Source organism: Hydra vulgaris, chromosome 02 (genome assembly GCF_038396675.1).
Source record: "Hydra vulgaris chromosome 02, alternate assembly HydraT2T_AEP".
In the NCBI taxonomy this organism is placed as follows: domain Eukaryota; kingdom Metazoa; phylum Cnidaria; class Hydrozoa; order Anthoathecata; family Hydridae; genus Hydra; species Hydra vulgaris.
Window position 1 is genome coordinate 45,675,001 of NC_088921.1, and position 20,016 is coordinate 45,695,016.

At 27.5% G+C, this 20,016-nt stretch overlaps 1 protein-coding gene across 3 annotated transcripts in view; it reads left to right on the forward strand.

Annotated features, from left to right (window-relative positions):
- LOC100202535 (calcineurin-binding protein cabin-1) overlaps positions 1-20,016 on the forward strand; it is a 114,728-nt gene that overhangs the window by 37,784 nt on the left and 56,928 nt on the right. For all 3 annotated transcript variants that reach the window (XM_065791088.1, XM_065791089.1, XM_065791090.1), the window contains 9 exons: positions 6,318-6,380; positions 7,534-7,613; positions 14,569-14,645; positions 16,633-16,695; positions 16,904-16,935; positions 17,031-17,076; positions 17,170-17,238; positions 17,391-17,468; positions 17,825-17,867. In XM_065791088.1, coding sequence (XP_065647160.1) covers positions 6,318-6,380; positions 7,534-7,613; positions 14,569-14,645; positions 16,633-16,695; positions 16,904-16,935; positions 17,031-17,076; positions 17,170-17,238; positions 17,391-17,468; positions 17,825-17,867 — 551 coding nt within the window. The remainder of the gene's footprint in view (positions 1-6,317; positions 6,381-7,533; positions 7,614-14,568; positions 14,646-16,632; positions 16,696-16,903; positions 16,936-17,030; positions 17,077-17,169; positions 17,239-17,390; positions 17,469-17,824; positions 17,868-20,016) is intronic.

Sequence of the window (20,016 nt, forward strand, 5' to 3'; positions counted from 1 at the left end):
ATTCTATTGATGCTAATAATAGACGTTTTACTGCGGCTTATTTCAAGAAACATGACTGGATTGAATATAGTGTTAAAAAGAATGCTGTTTTTTGTTTTGCATGCCGGCGTTTTGCTGGAAATTTAACATTTAAATGTGAGACAGATGGAATAAAGCATTCATTGGTATAGATTTTTCAAAATGAAAAGATATGAAAGCATTGTTTGAGCAACATAATGAAAGTTTACATCACAAACACTTAATGGTATCCTGGACCCAATTGATATCAATATCAAACAAACTTCAACCATCTATTTCTACATTGGTTACAATCAACAGATCAAAGGAAGTAGAAGAAAACCGAAGTCATGTCAAGGCACTTCTTCATGCTACTAGATTCCTTGCTTGTCAAGGTATTGCATTTTGTGGCCACAATGACACAGAAGAATCAGAAAATAAAGGAAATTTTTGCGAATTAATGAATGACACGGTTAGCACGGATCCTGATATTGCCTTTTACAGAAAGATAGCGTACCCATCAAGGTACCCTGTGATGCAAATTTTAAATTCTTTTAATTTTGTTTGCGGAAAAAAATTTAATTTGAATGTTCAAATTGAGTAAAATTTTGAGTTCATAGTGCGCCAATAAAAACACTTGTAGAATATGAACCACTCTATATAATTTGATAAAAATTGGTGCTAATGTAGCCTATAGCCACACCAAACTCTTGACAAAATTTCAGTCTAATTGGTTGACTGGTTTAGGATTTATGGTAGTTTTAGTTTAAATTTTGGCAGTTTTTTGCTACTTATACCTCAATATCATAGTAAGCGTTACCGATTGCTATGATATTCGGTCACTATTTTTAAAATAATGGTTACATGAGTGTTCTACTATGTAATACCAAAAATTTTTATTATAAATATTTTATTGGTACATGTACCATTTTCATTAAATAGACCAAATTATTGATTTGCTACTTAAAGCGTGGTTTGAATCCGTTGACACGGCTTTCAAAGCGTGTGTTGGGGGCAACTCACCTATTTATTAAATAAAAAGCAACATTTCTAACAAAAGAGCCTTCATTTCTCAAACAAAAGGTCCTCAAAAAAAAAAAAAGTGGGTAGGCCATGGCCCCCTGACCATGAATGCATAGCGTGAACATATCAACATTTCCTAAGGTATAAACTACATCCAAAATGCTAAAAAAAAGTGCAAAACCTGGTCAAATGACTACCAGTTGGTAAAACAAACAAAAAAGCAGATCTCCTAAATTTTTTTGTATTGACTCTTGAAACTATCTTAAATACATTTACTTTCTTTAAATAGTTATTATAAAATAGGGTTTAAATAGTTATTGTTTCACTTTTTAAGTGAAACAATAACTATTTAAACCCTATTTTTCATATTGTATTACTATAAAATAGTATCTGATTACATTTTAAGACTTGTTTTTTGATTTTCTCCACAAAATATTTATTAATAAATAACTCAATGTACTCTTTTTATACAAATTCTCTATAATACTATTTTTAAAGATGGTAAAAATGTTCATTATAAGCCGTATGCTATGAATTTCAGCTGCCCAATCTCTAATAACTCAAATTATTTTAGCAGTTCTTTAAAGATGCCTACTGTTTAGGTCAATTATGCAGTGCAACAATCTTTCTTTGTACTCTGGATGATTATTGTTTTGCTTATACCTCGACCAATGTTGATAAAAATCTTGATGTGAAGTTTCGACAGTTTGTTCACTATAGGGCCCCAATGGGGATCCTTTGTGACTGATGAAATCCTTGATGTGGTAGAAGACAGCGTGAATTTTAGGTGTTACGCTTGCACCAGTTATCATTAAGTAACACCTTTTGAAATTTTCAATTTTTTCAGCGAAATCCAGCTGAACGATGTATCCAAAGCAAGCCTTCACAACTAAATTGAAGCTTTTGAATGCTTGAATTATGCACAAAATGTTGGAAACCATGTTTGTACCAGCAAGTTGCTGCAGCACTTCCACATTTTTAGGAACTTTCCTGCATTCATTTCCCTTAAACTGGCCCCCATGATTTGGGCTCAGTTGAATGTGGAGGGCGGCTGGCCACTTATCAGCTTCTATCCAAGCAGTTTTAAGGATCTTGAAAAGATGGTTGACAACTCCTAATAGGAGATGCAACTCTATTGGTGGGATGATTTCCAAAATCAGAACATTGACAGGCCCGCAGATAATTGGCTTTCAAATGACATTGCCAAACAGCTTTGCATTAGCAACAACCCCACCAGATTGCTGAAAAGACTCTTGAATTGATTGAGCCCAGTTGGCTCATTTGGATTTGACATCACACCATGTGCAAGGGTGCATACTTGAATGGGTTTGAAGACCACAAATTATATTTGCAACTTTCATATCACAAGCCAAAATTAGTTTAACTCCATTTGCATTAGTCAGTGACTAGATTTGTTCAATATTGCAGTGTGTTTCTAGGAAATCTTCTGATACCCCAACAAGAGTTTGTCTCTTGACTCCAGTGTCTTTACCAGTCCTTTGAGTGAGAGGTTGTTGTTGCCGCGGTGAGCTGGTTTCATCTTGTAACGCAGTATTGACAATGCTTAGGCAAAAGTTGAGAAAACCTTTGCCACCATCAATTGCGAGCTTAACAAAGTAGCCACCAGAAATTTTGTATGACTGAATAACATGATTCACAAGATTTGATAAATCATTGCAGTGAGCAACAACCTGAACTGTACCAGAATCTCTTTTTCTGTCCGTGATTCTTAATTCATTTCAGGTGAAGAAATCGCTCAAGTGTTTACCTGCTCTTAGAAAATTCATGTAGAAATTTGGTTCTACCATCTTGCTGCTTAATGTTTGGTTTACAGTTTTAACAAGTTTCTTTATTCCGTTATTTCATAGGCCCGTATTTAATTGTACATTTACAAGGGCTATAGTGGTCAATTTTGGAGCGCTTGATGGTGGCTGAGCATTACTTTGACCTAAAACCAAAACATACATATTTTATAGTTACAATAAACTTTGTTTATAAACAAAGTTTATTGTAACTATAATCTTTTTATAAAATTTTATCAAATTATATATAGTGGTTCATATTCTACAAGTGTTTTTATTGGCGCACTATGAAGTCAAAATTTTACTCAATTTGAACATTCAAATTAAATTTTTTTTCCTCTGACAAAATTAAAAGATTTCAAAATTTGCATCACAGGGTACCTTAATGAGTATGCTATCTTTCCGTATAAGTGGCATTCTTAGGTCAGCTAGGTAGGCATTATCAGGATCCGTGCTAAACGTGATGAGTTTGATGAAAACAGATGAAAATCTAAAGATAAAGTTAGAACATCGCTATGGAATTTACATGTCCCACTATTACCAAAATGACCTGATTAAAGTTTTTGGTGTGAAGGTTGAAAAAATAATAGTTGAAGAAATTAAAGTTCTTTTCAGTTCTTGTTGATGAAACGAAAGATATTTCAAAAAAGGAACAACTAGCATTAATAATTTGTTACTTTTATGGTGGGCAGATACGAGAGAGAGAGTAATTGGAATGCATCATATGAGTGCTCTCGATGCCTAATCACTTGTGAATTTTATTTATGACAAAGTAGTTTACATAGGACTAGACTGGAACTATTGTGCTGCCCAATGTTATGATGGTGCTAGTGTAATGAGTGGGTGGGCTAATGGTGTTCAGGCCAGTATTAAAGAACATGCACCTCATGTGAGATATTCATTGTCACGCTCACAGATTAAATCTTGTTTTGATTGCAACCATTTCTGGCATAAAATAATTGTCAGAATTTTTTGACACCATCAAAAGTTTGAATAATTTCATAGCCAACAGCAACACTAGGCACAAGATGTTTGTGGCTGCTCAAAAGCACATAGGATATGAGAAGGTGCTATCACTAGAAAGGACAACAGCAACTTGGTGGTTATACTGGTACAGATCAATTAAAAAAATTATACTTGTTTACCAGGCAATACTTGCTGTTCTGGGGGCAATAATGGAATCCTATAACCATGACACATCATCAGAGGCAATAGGCTACAAAAATAAATTTGAACTGCCATCATTCATCTTGTATTTACATATTTTGGAAGTGTTCAAAAACTAACACATTATCTAAATTGCTTTAATTAGAAAGTCTGATACTTTTGCGTGCCCAACAGTCTATTGCTGCTACTCTGAAAGACCTTGAAGGTTTGAGATCTTAAACTGAGTGGAATGTGTTATTTAGGAAGTTAAAAGAGTTTGCAACATCTGTCGATATTGACGTTAATTTTGATTCAATATCCAATAAACCATCATCTAGAGCTGCTAGATCACAGAAAATTTCATATTTTTGTACTTCTTGATAAATATTCAAAAGAATATTTATCAAGAAGTACAACTGGAAAAAGAGATGTTACAAGTGTGCCCATTAGTTTTTCTTTTAAGTATGCTGTCAGACTGAAGGTAAAGTTGTTGATATTTTTGATTTACATCAGAAATTGTAACAGTTGCCAAATGCTTATTCAGAAGTGTTAAAATTATTAAAAATTGTGCTGACTCTACCTGTTACCACAGCATCAAATAAACGTCATTTCTCAGTTTTGAAACGTGTGAAAAAATTTCTCACAACAACTTGTGGTAACGAGAGACTAAATTTTTTACTGCTAAGGGCTTTCAAGCCTAAATTAGTAAAATTGTTAGACCTTGACAATTTAGTAAACGACTTTGCCAAAATGCGCCAACGTCGTTACTCATTGTTGTAACATTTATAATTTTTTAATGTTTTAATCTTGAATATTTTAATAAATGAAAAAATAAAAAAAGTAGTTTACGCAGGACTTGAATTGTTCAGCTCAATGTTATGATTTTGTTATGGGGGGAGGGGGTGTCAACTTGTTTTCAAATTTGCCCCCTAAGTTTTTGCTAAATTAGTGCCTCTGATGCATACATACATACACACATACATACATACATACATACATACATACATACATACATACATACATACATACATACATACAATTAAGTTATAAACTTAATTGCTTATCAATTAGACTATTGTTTAGTTTAAATAAAAAATCAAACCTAGATTTGTTTGTAAATAAATTATTTATTGTTTGTTAAACCTTTACACTTTTGAATTAAATAAGAAAATGCAGAGCACACATAAGAATGTTTATAAACATTTGCAAATCGATTTGACAGATCAAGTTGGCTCACTATAATTAATATGAGAGAGTTTAAAATATTTTTTTGTTCTGTGATATATATTGAATAAAGGATTAAATGGATTCCTATAAACATTTAAAAAAACTTATTAAAAAAATAATTTGCTTACTTTAAATTTTTAATTAATCATTGATGTTATTTAGAAGTACTGTTTCAAAGCGAGTAACCAATACTTGCTTCAAAACAGTAACCATTACTTCTAAATAATATCAATGATTAATAAAAAATTTATTTTCTCATTTTATTATCGCACATATAATATTACATACATAGTCAAATGATTAGTTTTAACCTTTTCAATTGATTTAAACCCTTGAATTTTATTAAAATAAGAAAATGTTAATCTAATTATTATTGTTGTTTATATAGGGTTATCATTTTCAGGATATATATGGAATTCCTGATATTTCTTTTAACTTATATATTTTTTTAGAAATAAATGTTGTCATTATAGTTAACTGTAACTGTAATTTTTGTTTTATGGAAGTATTTAATTTTCTAAACATGATATAAAATTACAGCATTGTTAAATTTTCATCATAATGTTTATGGTTTTGCAGATATTTTAGTTCTAACAAAGTTGCTATTTTAATATTTGGGTTCTCATAAAAAAGAAAATAGACATTGCCATAACTACAAAACATTATAACTTATAAATTAAATTTAAATGAGGTGTGAAGGATATTTTCAAGTTAAAAATTATACTTGAGTTAATGTTGAAATTCTTTTGTTCGACTTCAAAAAACATTAGCAGTTCTCTATAACTTTAATCTAATAGTTTGTTTATTATGTCATGTGGTTTATATTATTGCATAGGACAAGTTACTTTAAAACAATCCTTCTAAACAAAAAATAAATATGTGTTTCATATACTAAATTTTAAAAAGCTTACTAGGTAAAGATATTACAATGTGACAACCTTCTAAAAAACAGTGCTAGATGCTGTTTTATAAAAGGTTCACATTAACATCTAATTTATTTAATATTTCTGGTTTAAGGTGTCTGGTTTATTTAAGGTTTGATTCATGTATTTTTTTAGGGATTTTTTAATTTAATATTTTTAGTTTTTTTAATTTGTTTTTTGTTTATTCTCATATTTTCAGATGGGCTATTAATTCCTTCAGCAGAAATGTTTATAAAAAAAGGGTACAAAACCGGAACAAAAGGTTTATATTTTACATTTTTTTTTTTTATACAAGTTTTGTTTTAAAAAAGTATTAATAAATATTTAATTTTGTGAAATGGCAAACTTTTTGTTTATTAAAATGTAGCATTGAGTAGGGACTAGGGACTAGTTGAGTAATGTTTACTAAATCTAACATCTTTTGAATGCTATCGAATTTACATAAGTTTTTTACTATAGGAAAGATAATTTAATTTGCTAAATAATGGTTAAAAGTAATTTTTTTTTAAATTAGTTCAAGATATAACTCCCAAAGTTTACAAAGCTGCTCAACCTTTAAGATAAAAAAAGTTGCTCAAAGGGTAGATTGAGCAACTTTTTTTATCTTAAAGCTTATTTCAGGAATCGATTGTAAAAGCACATTGGATGTTAATAAATTATTTATGGAATCTTTTTTTTTTTTTTTCTTTTTTTTTTGTTATTCACCTCCTCAAGGCCATGAAGGCCACTACAGATGAGGAGGCTACTCAATAGTGGTTATAACCCTCTCTCAACTCTATAACTCCGAAACACGAACCTCGACGAACAAGGCCTCCAACAGCTTTTTGCTGTTCATTGCATTTGCATTTACTCTTTTTTGCTGTTTCATTGGCCATTCTAAACCTCTACCTTTCATCCATTAGATGTTTTGTCATAGGGTGCTTAGTATTTGAGATATTTTACTTGCCCAACATTCCCCTATACTCAACTAGCCCTAGCATGTAATCTTTCCTGTATATAAAGCAATTTTCCTGGAGACTTGACACAAAATTTATATTTTAGATTTTAGAAAAGTAATGCTATTGACTTTAAAATTTTTTTGTTTTTTTGTTTTATAGTAGCATAAGCCTCTTACATTAGTACATACTTAGATAATTTACGTTTTTTTATAAATCTTTTACATTTATTTTCTTATATATTTTACATATTTTTTTTTTTATGTTTCACTATCAAATTTTTGCCCTCTCTCAAATTTGCAATTTCTTCCATAAGTTTTAAAAAGTTTAAGTAAATGTCTTATGTAATATTTGAGCATTTATTGCGCTGAATTTTTATGCATTTTTGAAAAATATGATATTTTAAACTCATATTTAAAAATATGATATGACTTTATTATGTTTACATTTTTTACTATTTTAAAGATATGATTTTTTTAGAGCTTGAAAGTAAAAAGCGTAGAAAATTAAGTGGACAACAAGAAGCCACTGAGCCACAACCCAAAAGAAGATCTGCCAGAGTAATTAGTTTTTAGTATATAATATCAATTTCATGTATAGTTTTAATTTCATGTTTTTAATTGTCAAAGTTTATTTAGGTATATGAGTAATATAATTACATGTTAGTAACTAAATAAAGCATTTATATAAATACAAAGTATGTATATGTATATATACATATATATATATATATATATATATATATATATATATATATATATATATATATATATATATATATATATATATATATATATATATATATACATATAAAGTATATATATACAGTATATATATATATATATATATATATATATATATATATATATATATATATATATATATATATATATATATATATATATATATATATATATATATAGTATATATAGTATATATACTAGTGGCCATAGGAATGGACACCCCTTAAATTTTTACCATTTTTCTTAGAAAAGTTAAGATATCATGCATTTGGTGGATTTAATTATTTATTTTTATATTTAAACCACATCATCTATTATTTGACTTATAGGAAATCGCAAATTTTTATCGTTTATATCAATTTTAAACATAATTATGGATTATTATTGTTAATTGGTGTCAAAAATGAGTCATCACTCTGCTAATGGGTTTCTCTAGTAAAAGTTGAATGTCTGATTATTTTTGTGCTTTTGTGGAAATTAGTCTATTTATTGTGATGACTAATAGTTAAATACGTTATTAAGTAACATTTTTATCCATAAATCCTTTAAGCTATAAATACAAGATCATTGTTTTGTAGTCATTTAGTTGAGTTTCAACAATTGCTGGTGAAAAGTCGACAGTGTTTTGAAGGTTTAGTGTGTTTTTTAAAATTGTATCTTTATTTACAATGGCGAAAGGATATTGGTCACCTACAAAGCAATGCAAAGCTGTTACATTACGTGGAGAAGGTTATTCGTACATGGAAATCGCCAAAAAGTTGGGAAATGGAGCAACAAAATCTGGAGTGAGGAAGGTGTGAGAAAGGTTTAAGTCAACCAATACCTTCAAAAATATGCCGAAAAATGGAAAAATTAAGAAGACAACTGCCAACAATGACAGGATGATAATGAGGCTTGCACTTAAGAACCGAAGAGTAACTTCAGCTGAAATTAAAAACAATTTAGAGGCCGCCGGAGTTTCGGTTAGTTCAAAAACAATTCACCAAAGGCTTTTTGAAAATGGTTTAAAAGCAAGAAGACCCAGAAAAAACCCATATTTAAACAAAAAACAATGAAAGAATCGTTTGATTTAGGCAAAAGAACACAAGAAGTGGACAAAGGAAGACTGGGCAAGAGTTATTTGGAGTGATGAAAGCAAGATTTCCATTTTTGAAAGTGATGGAATCAATTATGTGAGAAAAAGGCCCGGTGAAGATCTTTTACCTGAGTGCACATTGGTTACAATGAAGCATCCCATAAGTGTAATGGTGTGGGGATGCATGACCAGAGATGCTGTGGGTTGTATCCACATTGTGTATGGTATTTTAAATGCCAAAAAATACCAAGAAAACATATTAGAAGCCAAATTACTCCCATTGATTGATGATTTGTTTGAGGGCAAAACAGAAACCTGTGTGTTCCAGCAGGACAGTGCTACATGCCACACTGCAAAAACTGTCAAAAATTGGTTTAAAGCCAAAAAGATAAATCTTTGAAGTGGCCTGGAAACAGTCTGGATCTGAATCCGATAGAAAACCTGTGGTCTTGACCAGGGGCGTGGTGGCTCTAAAAAGCCCATGCGGGATTATATTAAAAGGCCTATATATGCAGGATTTTACCATACCTAGTAGTACCAATTGAAGTGCGAAATTTTAATTCAGTAAAAAAATTTAAGAGAACATGTTTTTAATGCAAGAACAAATGTAATATATACATATTATAGGCATGTTATGTTTTAGTTAAAATGCTAAAGTACACATTAATAAAGAGAATCCTCGAAATAATCCCCTTTTGCCCGTATGCACGCCTCCAGTCTTGGACGCCATTCCTCGATTGATTTACGCACGGTATCCATGGATAAAGCATCCCATTCTCTGAGAAGTGATCGCTTGAGGGCATCAACGGAAGTGTGAGGTTTGCAGCACACCTTCGCCTCCAGTTTAGACCAGATTGCATAATCCAATGGATTAAGATCTGGTGATGCTGACGGCCAGGCAGGTTTTCTCTTTCTGTCTAATAATGCTATAACTGCACACCCTTTTCCTTCCATACTATCCATTATGAAAAAATCTACAAATAAACACACAAATAAATTAATAAATTCCAGGAATCTATTCAAACAATACAAATAAATGCGGGAACTATATAAAAAGCACATGCCTGTTACAATGACAAGTTTAAACAAACTTCGCACTTCAATTGGTACTACAGGGTATATGCTTGATGTAAAGGCTCATACATACATATATATATATATATATATATATATATATATATATATATATATATATATATATATATATATATATATATATATATATATATATATATATATATATATATAATAACTGACCTTATTCTAATAAATCATTAATACAAACCAACAAGATGAGATAATACTATTTGTAATTAATAGTATTGTTTGTAATACTTCAAAATAAAAAATGGTAACAACACAATGCAGCGACCACGTTTTTGTTTTGATTTTCTTAAAACACAACTTTAGCGCAAGCAAATATGATCAGTATTTTATTGTTTGAAGAACATCGCCTTACACAAAATTAAAAATCAAAGATTTTAATTTTTCTATTACTATATAATGATATATATTTTATTGTATAATAATATAAATTTTTTTAAATTTTATATAATCTTTTTTCTAAAGTAAATATGGAAAATCTTAAAAAATCAGAAATTCTTTTTATTTTATGAGAAAATTCTTTTTAGTTTATGCTTTTGTTTAATTCGGTGTTTTAACTTTTTTTAAAATTTTTGCATAAACTCACAACAGCTAAAAAGTTTCATTTTACAGTTCATCATCCTTTTTTTAATCTGTCTGAGGACAGAATATTACGGAGTAGTTTCTTTATTTACATACAATAATATAAACTGTATAAAAATAAAAAACTTTATTTATTAATAAAGAAGTTTTTATCTGTTTTGAAACGTTACAAAAATGCAAAACATGAATTTGATCTTTATTTATATAAAACTTAATTTAAAATTAAACACCAAAACATTTTTCTTAAATGAATTAAAACGCAATACAGTTACTATATAGTAATTGTATTGCGTTTTAATAAATTAATATTAAGTTAATTTAAGTTCAACAATAATAACAGCTATTATTATTGTTGGGTCTGCGGACTTTCTTAAATTTGTTTTGTCAACATTACAATCGTTAAAAACCATTTATGGGTTCATTATTTTTCTCATGAAAAAAATATCATAATACGCCTCAAAACATCTACTTTGTTTGCAGAGCAATATTATTATTATGCAAAATACTAATATAATTGCGCTCAAAGTTGAAGACTTTAAATCAAGTGATTAATAAAATTTAATTTGTGCTAACATAAGTATTTTAAATGATTGTGGAATTTCTTTAAAATGTAGAAAAAATTAAAATTTGACAAAAGGTCCATATTTAGATGAAAAAGTGAAGAGCCCATGCGGGAATCCCGCTTAGCCTCTGGGGCCACCACGCCTCTGGTCTTGACTGAAAAACCTTGTAAGGAAAGAAAAACCTGGGAACAAACAACAATTAATAGAGGCCATTATCAAGTCCTGGTTTCACGTGATCAGCACTGAAGATTTGGGCAATTTAGTGGACTCAATGCCTCTTAGGATTGCTGCAGTAATAAAAAATAATGGATATCCAACAAAACATTAAGTTTTTTTTTTTATAAGCCATTTTTTTTATAACATGTTTTGTAAGCTGTAAAACGTAAATTTACCATAATTTGCCACTTTGTCATTAAATTGTTATATTTTTATATTAAAATTGTGAATTATAATCAAAATTTTAGTTTTTTTTAATCTAAACACATCAAAAAATAATAATCAATATAGAAAACCGCATGAATATGGTTATTTTCTTTTAAAAAACACAAGTTTTTATATATTTTGAAGGGGTGTCCATTCCTATGGCCACTAGTGTATATATATATATATATATATATATATATATATATATATATATATATATATATATATATATATATATATATATATAGATATACAGATATATATATATATATATATATATATATCTATATATATATATATATATATATATATATATATATATATATATATATATATATATATATATATATATATATATATATATATACAGATATATAGATATATAGATATATATATATATATATATATATATATATATATATATATATATGTATAGATATAGATATAGATATATTAATTAGTTTAATACCAAGAAGCATTTGTTGTTGTCAACAACACGAGATCATAATCCTTTTCCTTGAAGCGCTGCTTAAGTTTGATTCAAATTTTCAATTGTTTTTACATGAATTTCCGCCCAGCATTGTTGTGATAATGTAAATAAAATTTGGTACAACAACATATGTATAACATGCAAAGACACTGCAAAGTTTCATGATCCTTATGCTTTAAATGATATTGACAAAAATAAGTGCATTACCTTGTACCAATGTGAAAAAGTTGTGAAACTCAACAGAAAAGAATATATAAAAAAAGTTAAAAAAAAAGTCTGAGTTGATGATCTTTACAGCATCTTTTGAAAAGATGCTGTAAAGATCATCAAGTCAGACTGTATGGCATGTGGCACCGTCTTGTTGAAACCACATACTGGCCACATCAAAATCATCCAATTTTGGCAAAAAGAACTGGGTTATGTTGCGATATCAACCACCAGTAACAGTCACTGCTTGACCAGCCTTATTTTCAAAAAAGTATGGTCCAATTATGCCTCCAGCCCAAAATCCACCTCAAACAGTAACATGTTGTGGATGCATTTGTTTTTTGACAATCATATGCAGGTTCTCAAAACCCCAAAAGCGGCATTTTTGGCAATTAGCAAGCTCATCAAGGTGAAAATGTGTTTCGTTGCTTAGGATGGTTTTGCTCGAAAAATAAGCATCTATTTGTTGATGCTCAATAATCCATTCAATAAACTCTCTTCTCTGTGCATGGTCATTAGGCTTCAGTTGTTGTGTTAATTGAATTTTGTAAGCATGGAGACACAAGTCTTTAGTGAGTATACACTGTAAAAAGCATCTTGAAATTTGCACTTCTTATCTATAACACTGAATTAAGGTTCCTGAATTGTCAACACTCTCATGCACTTCTTTAATCTTAACATTTGAACGACTTATTTTTGGACAACCAGTGTGTTTGGCATCTTCAACTAAAGGATCTAAAAATCGAGAACAATCGGAGTCAAGAGAAATCAAGAAAAAACTCTGTCGTAGTCAAGAAAAAATCGGAGTTTCAATTATATTTTGTTATAAATAAAAAAATTAAATTTGTTATAAAAAAAAATTAAATTTAGTTGATAATTAAAGATTGCTCTTGTATTTGGAACTGGATGGTTTTAAATCTATTTTCTCGTAACTTTTGATGTGTCCAATTAGGCTGTTTGTGCTGCATCCTGGACAAGCGATTCTTTTATGACATTTTTGGCAATCTCCTTATTTTTTATCATTTACAACAACTTTATCAAAGTAATTCCACGCTTCTGAAACCATTTTTCTCTATGAAAGAAAAATTATCAATTTTGATTATGACCTCAGATATTTGTTTTTAATTTCATTTTAATTGTGATAAATTATCACATTTTAACTTATAATTAAGTTATTTAATCTAATAGATAAGTATAATTAAACATTAATTATTATTATATAAACATTTTATTACACAATTTTGCCACAATGCACAGTGGGCCGGATTTAAGACTTATGATGGACAAATTTATTTTGATCATATGATATACAACACTACTTGCGCAAAATAAAAGTATTATATGTTTAAAACTTACTTCGTTATTTTAAGACCAGTTTTTGCATATATTGTAAGTAGTGAACTTGACTAAATATTTTTTTTTGTAAAAATTTTTTACAAAATTGGTATTGCTATTAGTGGTACCATAGCAACACAAAGTAAATTTAGACAAAAATATTAAAAACTGATACCAAATCCTTTTATCAAGCTGGTAAAAATGAAACTAAATACAAAGTCTGTTTTGTTTCTATAGAAGATGTTGTATTTACAATATAAAATTTTAAATTAGATGAATTATTCAAAAAAGTACCAGCAAAACTAGGTATATTTGCTGCACATCTACAAAATAATGAAACAATAGAAATCTTTAGTGAAAAGTATTTAGTAAAACAAGTCTCTAAATCACCAAAAATCTTTAAAACGTTGTATGGATTTTACAAGAAGATAACATGCATTTTCAGATAATTATGTAAAAAACTAATTTTATGATGATAGTTTTCTTATAATAAATAAAAAGTACCCTCCAAGTTGACTTATTATTTTTCTAATATCTATACTAAGTTTTATATTTATTAAAAATAGCACATTAACTCAAAAGTGCCTATTGTGACATTACGCTGTGACATTTTCTACTAATTGATTAAGGATATGAATGATGAAAATTTAATTTTAAAATATTTTTTTAAGATTTAAACCATAAATGTCTAAACTTTTTTTAAAATGTCAAGTTATTAATTTAATTAAGTTAATTCAGATCAATTATATTAGCTGAATTACAGTGTTGATATAGAAATAAAAAAAACATCAGAAAATTTCAAAAATGAGAGGTTTTTTCCTAATTTCTTTTGCTTGTTTTTTGCAGTACCTAATATGAGCTTACTAAATACCAAATATTAACTTTTTATATTTATTTAATATTATTATATTGAAGACTAAAGATAAAGATTGAGTTATCATGCTGTGACAAGAATTGCTCTAAATATATATAGTATAGATTTTTGTGTTTTAGGTAAAGATTTCAAAGCGTAAAGAAATAGATGTTAACTGGAGTGATTTAATCAGTTCCTTTCTACCTTCTTCACTTAAGTTTGTTTCATTTTTCAATTTTTTAAATTAGTACCTATTTTCTTTTGTTTATTTTTTATTTTTTACACTTTTTCTATTTATATATATTATACTTATATATAATTTGTTTATAATACTGTGTTTTTCATTAATTTGATTGCAATACTAATATTTAAATATTATTTAATACTAATAAATGTTATTATTTATTAAAGTTTATATTTTTCTAAATGTTTTTATTATTTATGCACAATAAAGGAGTTGTTGACTTCATTTAAAAAAAAATAATCACTAACTTAGGTTAATTTTAAATTTCATTCTATAAAGGGACAGTGATTTAGTTTATTATTATTATTATTATTATTATTATTATTATTATTATTATTATTATTATTATTATTATTCATATAATCACCTTACTATCAAATACATCTCAAACTATTGTTATGTAATGTTTCTCCAAGATGTACAAATAATAGCTTGAGATTCTTTCTAATTAGATTTGTGTTGTGTTTTGGTATAAAATACAACCCAATAAAGACAGAGTTTTTTTTCAAGACAATTTATAAATAGATCTCTGAGTAATTCTTGTATTGTTTTGTAGATGTTTGATGTACTAAAGAATTTACTTTTGTTGTTTGATGTGCTAATCAATCTACTTATGTTTATTAATTTGCTAATAAATCTACATCTGTTGTTTAATGTGCTAATGAATCTACTTCTGTTGTTTAATGTGCTAATGAATCTACTTCTGTTGTTTAATGTGCTAATGAATCTACTTCTGTTGTTTAATGTGCTAATGAATCTACTTTTGTTTATTGATGTACTAAAGAATTTACTAAAGATGTGCTAATCTTCTGAGGATACTTCAAGTTATCTTTAATTTTTGATGATTTTTAATTGCAACTCTGCAATAGAGTGTAAAATATATCAATAGGAATCTGTCCTCAAAAAAAAAAAAAAAATTGTGCAATATCTTAAACTTGATAAGAAGCTTTCTGGTAAGTCTGATAAAAAATAGGTCATTATGGTATATTTTTGTATATTGTGATCAGGACATAAAAAAATCTGAAATTGTATTATAGAATTTTTGAAAATATAATTAATTATTATTTGCTATTGCCATGTAGTTAAAGATATTAACATTGTTCACTTTTTACTCCTCGCTTAGGGTGATTCTCTAAGTGTTTAATCATAAGAAATTTGTTTAATTTTGTAAAATTGGAAGTTTATCTGAGAATCTTTTGTCAAATCTTTTTAAAAATGCTTTATCTTCATATTGATTCTGAATTATCACTTTGTTCCCATGAGTTCCTGATTTTACTATTTATAACTCTATTTGATATTTTTATTTGATCTTTGTTTTTTTGTTGGTGTCCTTTTTTACTCTTTTTTTGTTGGTGCTCTTTTTTACTCTAGTTATAAGTAACCTTTCTGATAACTTTACATTGTTTTTTTATGGTAACTACATGTTCCTTTTTCCCTGATAAATTTTCCCCATTATTTCAATAATTTTCTGCTTTTTCTGTTTCATTATATGATGGTTTCTATGTCATTTTTTCCAATACCTTTTCTAAAAAATGTAAATGTGGTAAATGGGATATTATAACAGGTTTTTAGAATACAAAATCCACACCACACTTAAAGTACAACATCCCAACACACCTAAAGATCAGCAGAATTTTTGAGAATTAAGAGAAATTCGTTTTTCAATTTTTATGAAAAAACAGATACAGTACAATCTCTCTGATTTTAAATTTGTTGGGAAAAATAAAAATTCAAATCAGAGAGATTTTTGAATTATAGAAAGTTGACTTTATATGGTATCATTACATGGTGACTTAGCATTTAATTGAAGTATGTATGTTTTCGAATTAAGAAAATGTGAGTTAGAGAAATTGTACTGTATGTAGTTAAATACAGTGAAAAATCCCAGATTCTCAAAATGCTTCACAATTTTTTAAATTCGCATAATTAGTTTCTTAAATTATAAAATAAAATTTTGTAGATCTGATACTTCTGACTGCTCACAAGATAGTCTTACAGACTCATTTCCTGGAAAATTGACAAGGTAAGCAAGATGTAGCAAAGTAATATGTTTTAGGCTAAAATATTTCACTCTTATCTAATGAAGTTGTTTATTTAAAAAAAACTATTGTTTTTGCATTTATTATAAATTAATATGTTTCTGTAGCAAAAAATGTGGAATCATATAACATCATTCTATTTAAAAATAAGCAATATTATGTATCTTGCAGCCAAAACAATTTTTATTTTAGCGAAGCTAGCAATATTGAGTTATTCAAAAAAGGTATATTACAATTTCATAATTTGTTATAGTTTTGTTACTGATAGTTATTGTTGGTATGGTATTGTTAAAGTTGGTAATCTATTTGGTTGCTTTAGAGCTTGTTGCTGTTTCTGATTTTGTGAACAGTAAAGTTTCAAACAAGTATTTATTTATTTTTTAAATACTGTTGTCTGTTAAATTGATTTGTTGTAAATTATTTTTTTAATGTGATCTTAACATACTAACTTGTTATAGTGGCTGTATTGATCTTTTTGGAGCATATTTGTTAGCTATTGTGAAGTTCTATGAGCAGCAACAGCAATGGTAAATTTTTGAAGTAGTTGTGTTCGCTTTGAGTAAATCAAGGTTCTGATGCATATATTTGGATTATAGGATACATTTAGTAATGAGTTTGTTTTTCACAAATTAATGCCTTTTATTATTTATCTGATGCGCTTTCAATAAATTGCTTTTAGGCAACAGGAGTTAAGCAGCATTTTTGTTAATATTTATAAGAAATACAGAAAGCATGCATCTTGGCCTAATTTATTCAGGTTAATCACTATATGTTTTTCAGGTTTTTTTATGTATTTTTTTATAAATACTATGTATAAATTTTAATTTTTACATATGTATAAATTTTAATCTTTGTTTATGCTCATTCTTTTGTCTAGATTATTTTGCATTTAATATACTTAGCTTTCTACTTATTTTTTCACTTATTTTTCTTCTCACCGAACTCCTTAAATATGAACCATGTTAATTAAGAGAACAGATAGAGTTTGAACTTGGATTTCCAGGTTCAAACTCAATATGGCAATATTTTATTTACAATCCAGACTAGATTTAAACCTCAAACTTCTTGATTGTGAGATTAATATTTTTTATTGACTGTTTATTTGTTTTGTAGTTCACCTTCATATAATGAAACAGAAAAAGCAGATTTAGGAAAGGTAGTTTTAACAATTAGTAGTTTTAATTTATTGTTATAGAATATTTAATTAGCTAAAGACCAATAAAGCAAATAAAGATTTTCTTACCTTTAGTAGTTTTACAAGTAATTTTTTTATTTGGACCGCAATGAAAATATGAACAAACATTTTCTTGATAGTTTAAAAAATTATTGTTTGCAAAGAAAAATACAAAAAAAAAATATTTATCTTTGATTTTTTTAAATATTAAGTTTTAAATTTGTCTGCTTTAGTAAAAATATTTTTTAACAATAAGGTTTAAAGTATAATTATTTAACTGTTTTTTTGCTTGCAATCTTCTTATAATTTTTATATATATATATATATATATATATATATATATATATATATATATATATATATATATATATATATATATATATATATATATATATATATATATATATATATATATATAACACACACAGAGACTATAGCGTATATAGACAGCTTTTTCAGAAAAATAACAAAAAAGCAAAGAAAAATGAAAAAAAGAATTGCTGCCACATCCACACTGATAATTTCTATACTTATACCTTATTTACTTTAATATTTTTAAGTAAACAGTAGAAAATTATTCATTTAAAAAAGTTGCTTGATAAGCAAAAAAATTTAACACAAGCACCTTCTCAGCATAAGTAGAGAGCTTATTAAAAGATCCTTACTCCATTTACAGTTTACAATTTACAAAACTATGTTGGGTATAACACTTTAACCCTGTTTATTTATTTTGTAAGAAAAATTCTGAACTTATCTAATTTCTACTTTAAGAAAAAAAAAAGAAAAAAAAAAGCAAAGAACTGACTCTTTATTGCGTTAGATGCACAGATTTACCTAATTGAATACACAAACATCCAACATAAGTAACATAAATGACAATTGCAAGACATTTCTTAAGGTGTTTATCACAAAGTTAAGTCTATAAAAAAATTTCAACTCTCTTATTTAGGCTATATTTATTTGCAAAGCAAATAAGGATCCGTAAAACTGATCATGTTGAGATAGAAATGTCAAATTAGTTAATTTGATCTATTTTGAACCAAGGTGATGCATTTCAGAACCTCTCCAAGCTAACCACTTTGGCCACTAAGGCATATAATTCGGTCATTGTTTTAACAGTATTTAATAAACAAAAGACTTTATGAAATGGCTATAAATCAAAGTTAAGAAGGTAGTGCGGAAATGCAGTTCTCAAGTAAATATAAAGCTGTAAAATTTGATGTATGCTTTGACATTACATAATTAAAGTTTACATAAGTTAAATAATTGCATACACTTTTGTTTGTTTACTTATAAAAAAAGTGCTGCAAATCTTTCTTGCCATTACCTCAGTTGCAATGGCTGCCAAGAGTTCTCTGTCAAATACACATGAGTGGGCACCAATACTAACACTATTTTACTAATACTAGTTCAGCATTAATATATATATATATATATATATATATATATATATATATATATATATATATATATATATATATATATATAACCCTCAGAATTAGGAAAATTGAGGTTGGCAATAATTTGCCAAACCAATCTTTTAGAGGTCGGCAAAAAAGTTTGATACAAAGGTCTTACCATAAAACGTCGAAACGAGATTGGCAATTTCTTGCCAAACTCAAACACTTTTAGATCAGCAGTAAGGTTGGCATTGCAGAATGCCGACCCTAATTCCGAGGGTTGATATATATATATATATATATATATATATATATATATATATATATATATATATATATATATATATATATATATATATATGTATGTATATATATATATATATATATATATATATATATATATATATATATATATATATATATATATATATATATATATATTAGGGCAATTCCATTTTTACCATTTAAAATTGGTATAGATGTGGAAAATTCTGTAACAAAAACTAAGAATAATGATGTAACTATTTTTTAATTAAAATGGTTAATTGATGAGGGTGAGGTATTTTGAATGTTTTTTTATAAAAAAAAAAAAAATTACAAATTTAACTAATTATGTTTTTTGCGCGCTGCATGGAACAGTAAAACAATAAATCTCTATACAAATGATGTAAACAAACCACTATAATGGTTGGAATTTTTTTTTTTTAATAAAAATAAGTTACATTTTGTTA